This window comes from Montipora capricornis, chromosome 3 (assembly GCF_036669925.1).
Source record: "Montipora capricornis isolate CH-2021 chromosome 3, ASM3666992v2, whole genome shotgun sequence".
In the NCBI taxonomy this organism is placed as follows: domain Eukaryota; kingdom Metazoa; phylum Cnidaria; class Anthozoa; order Scleractinia; family Acroporidae; genus Montipora; species Montipora capricornis.
In genome coordinates, this window is record NC_090885.1 from 49,001,173 (window position 1) to 49,009,397 (window position 8,225).

The 8,225-nt window shown below is 38.7% G+C and overlaps 2 protein-coding genes across 2 annotated transcripts; one reads left to right on the top strand and one right to left on the bottom strand.

Moving 5' to 3' along the window:
• Positions 1–1,832: 1,832 nt before the first annotated feature.
• LOC138041430 (histamine H2 receptor-like) lies at positions 1,833–4,963 on the top strand. The gene has a single exon (XM_068887191.1). It carries the CDS (start codon positions 3,509–3,511, stop codon positions 4,352–4,354), a length of 846 nt encoding a protein of 281 aa, XP_068743292.1. The 5' UTR covers positions 1,833–3,508; the 3' UTR covers positions 4,355–4,963.
• A 1,166-nt stretch (positions 4,964–6,129) lies between these two features.
• On the bottom strand, positions 6,130–7,816 carry LOC138041431 (D(3) dopamine receptor-like). The gene has a single exon (XM_068887192.1). The coding sequence runs from the start codon at positions 7,740–7,742 to the stop codon at positions 6,852–6,854; it is 891 nt and encodes a 296-aa protein (XP_068743293.1). The 5' UTR covers positions 7,743–7,816; the 3' UTR covers positions 6,130–6,851.
• Between the last annotated feature and the right edge of the window lie 409 nt (positions 7,817–8,225).

Consider the following 8,225-nt stretch of genomic DNA (forward strand, 5'->3'; position numbering starts at 1 on the left):
CTGCTGCACAAATTGAGCTTCTCGAAGCCATTTTATGGTTCAGCTGTCGTGTCTGGGACAAAAGGGGACGTTTTCAGGCCCTTACATCGCAAGGGCTGCAAGGGAACAGATGAACATGTGCTTTACGTGCATGAAACAATGATTGACTTCCTTTGCCAAAGATTTTGTGCTAACCATATTACATCCTGAGGATTTTGTTATTGCTCGGTACACGTTAACGTCAATGAACGGTATCAGCTTATGCCTTTTATTTCTGTGTGCCATGATTGTTTCATCATTCACATTACCGTTTTTTACTGTTTCAGTGTTTTTAATCCTTAATAAGAGAGGCTTGTTAAGAGATTTCAAGGTAAAAAATGAGGACGCGCTTCGGTCATTCTCAAGTTTGAAAGTTGTATGTAAGAAATTCATATATATATATATATATAGGTTATTATTTAATTTACCAAACATGTTTGGACGGTACACCTGCCATCGTCAGTGCCACAAAGTTAGAACTCATCGTTGAATTTAAATAGTACGCAGAGTCCAGGCTACTATTTCAGGTCAGGCTTAAAGAATCCATGTACATTAAATGGAAGAAACCCATTTTCAATCAACAGGTTAAACACATAAACCTCACTCTCTCCCTACAGTCCCTTTCTGTTCCTTATTCAATCTTTTAAGTGTATAACACTGTCACGCAATGCAACGAATTCGTAACATTGCGCGCCCCGCTATTTAAATTCAACGATGAGTTCAAACTTTGTAACTCTGACGATGACGGGTGTAACGTTGAAGCATGTTTGGTAAATTAAAGAAAGTTGCACTGTTTCTACGACTGTCTGTTTCTGTTGCTGTCTAGATCTTTTGGATCACATATAGAAGAGATGTAAAAGTTACTTAATATGTATTATTTCTTTAATATTAAAAATCATGAATGCAAAAAAAGAAATAACTACTTACATACAAGGAACGAAATGCTAAAAATGTATCATAAAATACAATAAGAAACATATTATTTACATGTAAATACTTTTGCACTTATTGAGTCACGCTGAACATTTCAGTTAGCGTTCGTAAAATGTGCAGCACCGAATTTGAGTTGTTAATTTTTGAAATGGTTTTTGCCTGGCTTAACATTTTCCTTAACTGTTGTATATAATCAGTTATCAGGTGATTTATTTCTTTTTTACAATTTTACCATTTCTATAGTGTGTGAATATTAATGCCACTTTTCCGCCATATATATGTTAACTTTTTACTTACAACTTTCAACCGAAGCGACGTTGAAACGTCGTATTTATATTACCCGTTATTTTTACCTTAAAATCTATTAAAATTTTGTTTTTTTGTCTTATCCACATTTTTAATTTCCATCGAGGGCATTTATTCGATCAGGTTCAATTATCAGACCCGGCGTGACGCGGTAATTGACAACCTTCTGAGCCTTCATACCAGCAGTAAAAAGGTAAATGAATAATTTCCGTACCGTTTCAACAGTTTTGAGTTTACTTCAGTAACAATTATTGCCAACGAACAAGCCGAGTGAAGACGCGAGGCTTCCCAGGCGGCCAGCTTAATGCCGCGCGAAGTATTGCAGCAGGCAGAAAAATTCTCGATCGTTGTAGGAAAAGTGTAATGTAAGGCTACGTTAGTGTAATGTAAGATTCCCTGGAGATTTTAGTAGGGACCAATGACAGCGCGTGTTTTGATGTGTGATGTCATTAGACAAAATTGCTGATCTTGTGCTCGGAGGTGAGTGTGAAAACACATTTTTCCCATTTCCCTGACCATTGTGTTGTGTACACTTGCTTAGAGTGTTCTTTAATATTTATTTTGTAACCATCGTGTTCTCCAGGTGATCTGGTGACGTAATTCGGAAGACTTGGGAGAAAAATTTTAACGCCGTATCCAAGAACCTCGCGCGGCCTTATTTTCGAATTCAACATAGCAGAGGCGAGGTTAGATCTCGTCAGGTCTACTTGAATGTTCATTCAGTAACAGGAAATAAGATAGACACGGAATAATCTGTTGAGTTTTGGCAATGGAAATACTGCAGGGAGTTTGGAAACAACGCCTAAGGCCGCGTTCGGTTGTGGGATACGGCGTTAAAATTCTTCTTCCCAGTCCTCCAAATTACGTCACCAGATCACCTGGCTATATTGAGTGAACGAGCTCAACCGAGCTAAACCGGCGTACGTATTCCTATCGGCCGCTGTTGTCAATTTCGGATTTCGGCCCGCTAGTAGAGCACTTTGTTCTTCGTTTTGTAAGCATTGAGTGACTCAGTCGTGAACAATTTAATTTAATTTTCAAAGAAAATATGATGTCTGCAAAGTACAAAATTAAACGATCAATTTGTTTTGCAATACATGGCTGCATCTTTCAAAATAAAAATTCTACAAGTGAAACAACTTTCATGTGCGAGAGCGTTTGACTGGCCCGTTACATGCTCCACGCTGAAAAGTCTGAAAACGCTTTGGCGATTTTTTACATGGCACTGATTTTATTCAACTTAGTTATTGTATATTCCTGTTAAAACTACGGCCGTTCAAAAATTACAGCAGTTCTTTCCATATTATTGCAAAACACCTTGACATCTACATTGTTGTTGGACATACAAAGTGTGCAATTTCTATTATTGTATTATTGTTAACTAGGTAAGTTGAGTTGCAGTACTTTCGAATAAAAAATTACAACTACTGTTGGGTGTTTTGGAACTCTGATACAAATCTGTAAACTATATTATATTGACTGTTTCGTTGGCGCTTAGCGATAGCTACTACTAGTTTAGGGGACTTTTTTAGACTCCTTGCTTCTCGAAATCAAGGTCTTATTCAGCGTTTCATTTACGATTGACCCAACGTGAGCCCAAAAACCGTCCTCCTATGATTTACCACCCAAAATGCTTCGGACTTCGTTGTTCCGTAATGCCAGATATTTACATCTCTTCTTACAATTGCACTAGATTCGGTTTCCCATTTACCTGGCTATTGAACTATTGCCGGGTGAAAGCTGTCAGAAGGTCTATTCTTTACTGCAATTTGTTGACCAAGTTTATTAACCATACACACTTCTTTCATGGTGACGTCGATGCATACACACAAACTCTTTTGTTAAGAAAACATTCGAAATTGTCTCGTTGAAAATTTGTGTCTTAAAGTCCAAAAAATTGGATGGTTCTCATGCCTCTGATAGAGTCTGGAACTGAAGGAGTTCCACGCTGCTGCAGTATAATATGAAAATGAATGGAAACCGTAAGAATTAGTTCTTACTCTTGGGAACTACCAGAATGTAATTACCGCGAAACCTATAGTTGGTAGAACGGAAAGTACACATTTTTCATCTAAATTGTGACAGCAAAAATATTGAACGAACCACCTGTTTATCTCCTTGTGCTTTGTTTTCCTGTGATAAAGGAGCACAGATAATTTGGTGTGCATCAACTTTCAGATTAAAAAAAAAAAAAAAAACTCTCAGATTACCCATTCATTATTATTAGAGGAGACGAGGTGAGCCGAAACTGATGAGAACCTGGATCTGGATCATTAACTGGTGTCTTAGCATTCTGACAATAACTGGAAATGGAGTAATTATCTTTCTCGTGTTCAGCAAACGACAGCTTCGCACCAAAACCAATGCATTTCTCGTCTCACTTGCAGTGGCAGATTTTTTGATTGGGACGACCACTGTTCCCTTCTTCTATTTTTGTGAGATTTCAAAAAGCTGTAAAGGCAATGTTATTTGGCAGTTCGTAGTAATCTTCACAAGATTCTCACTCTGTTACGCTTCCATGATGAACCTGTGCAGCGTAGTGCTGGATCGTTTCATCGCGGTTGTCATTCCTTTTGCATACTTGAGTTTTATGACTCGTCGTCCTGTCGTATGCATTATTTCTTTGGCTTGGGTCATTGCAATTGGACAATTGATTTTCCCAATGGCTGGACTCGTTTTTTCCAAACCTGTCTTTATAAGAATTCATTCGATTATTGTTGCCACTTTCTACGAGTTTCTTCCTTGTGTTACGCTGGTATTCTGCGTTGGATCCATGGTGCGAGTTGTATTTAACCATAAAAGAGCCGCAAATACTTTAGCAAAACAGTTACGTTTCAACCACGAAGTTTTTTTAAAAAGTCAGGACAGCAGTACAGTGAAAACAACAGCAATTATTGTGGGCTTTACCCTCGTGTGTTACAGCATTTTAATGCGCTGTTCTATGATATATTTGGTCTATTCCGCTAAAAAGTGCGAGGATGATGATTACAAAATACCGATATTAATTTCAAATTCAGCTTTGAACCCTTTGGCCTACGCTTTTTTGAAAAGGGACATAAAGAGAGCGTTTAAAGAACTTACAAAGTCCGCTTTCTAACTATCGATTTTGAAGTCAAGACTTCAAACAGCACTTTTAAAAATGGTTTTGAGGGTATCTCTTTGCGCCAGTTTCAAATGAGAAGTTAAAAGACTGTTCAAAGATTTTAATTCTCAACGTTTTGTCGATGGCTTCCAGAGGATTTGGTTGTTTTGTTCTTACCAAGGAATACATTTCCTTCATAGGAAAACAGTTGTTTCTTCGAAGAATTGGATATCTTCTACCTACACCTGTTCGCGATTCGTCTGAACACTGCGGTGCTGATGATAGATCAACAGAGCCTGGAACAGTTTCTCTTAGCCTTTTTCTCCTGTTTTCAGTTTTTTTAAGTTAAGTGTTTTAGCTTAGCCTCTGGAAAGTTTCCACTAGCTTAGCGATTGGACAGATTTTTAGTACTATGCAAAATATAAAGGGTGACCAATGCATAATCTAGATTTTTTGCTGGTCTCATTCGTCTGTGTCGTTCCGAATTGTACCCAAACTTTCAAAATAACGCAGAAGGTTTCTATGCTGTTATACCCATCATACGCTTCCCAGGTTCCATTTAGTCACCCAAAAACCTCACTTGATGTTCAGATTCGAAGCAGAAGGGCTCAAGAGCTAAAGCCTTCCCTCAATGTCAATATTAGTAGTGAGAAGTTGTTGCTCTGTTTTAGGTATTAGCCCGCATTATGTCTAGACACGTACTGCTGCACATCATTTTTCTCAGTCTAGGTTCCAGACCTCTTACGTTACGATATATATATATATGTAGTTTTCAAAGATCGTAACGGTCACTTCTGAAATGTATGTTGACTAGTTGGAATACAATGTTTATCACCGCTGTTTGTGTTATTTTCTTAATCGAGAAGAGGAAAATGTAGCTAGGGTGTGGCAGTTGTTAGTGAAGTCTTAAATCCAGGCTCCAATTCGCTCTTTTCGAATTAGTGGGAGAGAAACCTTGAACTGATTCATATTACTAAGAACAACCAGGGTCTTTTCTCGGCAACGGATAGCCGGAGAAAATTCTCTGCTCGAGTCTGCTGCCGGCAAACGTTTCTTTGAGCAACAAAAATGTTGGAATTTTCTTGACCCAAAGAAGTGAGCTGTGGCTTATAATGTACCCTTATTTAGCATGCAAGAAAAAGCGGTTCAAATTTTTGAAAGGCACTAAACCAAGTAAGCCTGAGGAATGTTTTAAAGTTCAACTTATTCACCCCTTGTGAAAGTGATATTTCAGATATGAGAAGACTTGGCTCGAGTTGCTCGAAGCATGGTTAGCGCTGACCAGGCCCTTAGTATTTTTGGTTGATGCTAATGCTTAAGTGCGCATGCAGGATACTTTCTGGTTGCTTAACCTTTTTCATGTAAACACTCTGAAGTGAAGTCGACTTTTTGAAAATTGCTAGTTTATTGAAGGTATGGAGCGATTGCTACCATGTATCAGCTGGAACAAACACGAGCGCAGGGACGGTAACTTTTATTTACCTTGTTGTCGTCTAGAGTGAGAGATGGGGAGAGAGACCTCGTTGGAGCAGTCACTCATCTATCCAACTGAACTCAGCTTCTTAGGGTCGCTATTTCTCGGGATATTCACTTTCCAGTGCCAGAAGGGTAGCAAATATTTAACTAAAAGAAGTAATCAGGAAGGGGTGTGTGGCTTTTCGAGGTATTCGCTTCAGCACTTTTCTAAGCTTGTATGTCCAAAGTTTCCTCCCGTCAATAACTAGGAAATCGTTCCACAGATATTCTACTAACTAAAATTCGAGTTCCAATCACAAAACTGACATGAAACTACGTTTGCTGAACTTTTACTTCCTTCTCAAAATCCTATTGAAAGCTTTTAAAAAGAAGAATCAGAAATTAAAAACAAGAAGAAATATAATTAGCCTTTGAGTCGCAAGTCAGGCTTAGCGGTCCCGGTCTCCCTATGACTGATATCAACTCCTGTCGCAGGCGGTAGTTTCAAAACGGTAGTCGGCAATTCATCGTTTGGTTTGCCAAAGAATAAGAAATAAATGCCCTGTGTGGCAGACTACCCGCAGTGCACAGCAATTGACGAACAGCAGGAACATATGTTTTCTTGTGGACAGAATTAGTGAGTTCATACGTAGGTCCAAATAGGCCATAAGTGCGACAGAAACTCAAGTCAACTGAGACTTACTTGATGCCTTATCGCCTTATAGTGTTTTGATGTGCTGAAGTACGCATTCGAGGGGGATCAAACTAGATTTTAGATCGTACTTCGGCTTTTCTGAAGATACCGAGTTTCTAAGGTTACAATGTAAAGCATTCAACCAAAATAAACCCCTTTCACATTCAAAGTAAAACTCAGGCATTTTTGAAGCCTTCTTACCACTCTAGGATTACGTTCTATTCGAGCTGTGGTACAACGACATAAAAAAACGTCATTTTAACAATCAGTGACTCTTTTCCGTTTTCGAAACTGTTGATACAGCGAGGACGATAAGTTATACTGATCATTACTAACTAGCCTTTCAACCACGGTTTTTCAGTGCTACAAATTCACCGGCCTGCTTGTTGGTCGCTTGAAAGTGGACTTTACAAGTTGCTTGAAAACTTTCTTTATGTCCCTTTTTAAGAAAGTGTACGCCAAGGGGTTTAAAGCCGAATTGGAAACTAATACTGGAATTTTGAACTCGAAGTCACCACAGTCTGCTTTAGGATTAAGAAAAATTATCACAGAACAATGTATATATATGCTGTAAGACATAATAGCAAAACCTGCAACAATTGCTGTTATTTTAACAGTTGTCATGTTGTTGCAAGTTTTCATCAAAGTTTTATGGTTAAAACGTAACTGTCTTGCTAAGGTACGTGCGGCTCTTCTATGCTTAAATACGACGTGCACCATTGATAAAAGACAGAATGCTAGCATAACACACGGAAGAAACTCATAAAAAATGGCAACAATAAGAGAATAGATTGTAAAAAAGACATGGTTGGAAAAAACTATCGCCGCTGTTGGGAAAATCAATGGAACAATTGCAATGACCCAAGCCAAGGAAATAATGCAGATGACACGACGACGAGTCATAAAACGTAAGTACGCAAAGGGCTTGACAACTGCGATGTAGCGATCCAAGACCAGGCTGCACAAGTTTATTATGGAAGCGTAAACGAATAACCATCTTATCAAGTTAACCCAAGTTAGCATAGGTAGCGGAGGACCATTCATGTACTTGTAGCTTTTTGTAATTTCGCAAAAGTGTAAGAGGGGAACAACAAATATGCCTACGGAAAAATCCGCCACTGCAAGCGAGGTGAGAAATGCGTTGGTTTTGGTGTGAAGCTGTCGTTTACTCAACACGAGAAAGATAACAACTCCATTTCCACTTATTGCCAGAATGGTAAGACACCAGTCAATGATCCAAATCCAGGTTCTCATTTCGCGCGGGTTTAACAAATGTTCCTGCCTTACAGCATGTTGATTATGGAACGGAGTAAGATACAGAAGCGATATCGTTATCACTCTAAGATGTCGCACACTTGAAGTGAGCTCGAAGTTAGCGTCACAAACCAAATATGGTTTCCTATAACTTTTTCCTGTTTAGAATATTATCTAAACGTCATCCACAAAGTGATCCACAATGCCAGGTGCTAGAGTTTAAGCCAATAGAATGAAGAATCGGTCGCTTTTGATATTTTATCTGGCTATATGTGTTTTAGTTGCTTAGGTTAACGGAATGACGATGATTGTTAAATTGATTTTGACGGACAGAACATTGACAGCGCGGTGTCTATAGTTGCTGTTGATAATGGAAAAAGGTGGATGACAGATGAATGACGGCCATTTTTTTCACCTACATTCATATACGAGAGTCGGTAGGCTCATGGATAGAGAAAAGAGACCCTATTGCATGAATTGAAA

Excerpts from the sequence above, each read along its gene's own strand:
- LOC138041430 (XM_068887191.1), top strand. The coding sequence starts at position 3,509 with ATGAGAACCTGGATCTGGATCATTAACTGGTGTCTTAGCATTCTGACA.
- LOC138041431 (XM_068887192.1), bottom strand. The coding sequence starts at position 7,742 with ATGAGAACCTGGATTTGGATCATTGACTGGTGTCTTACCATTCTGGCA.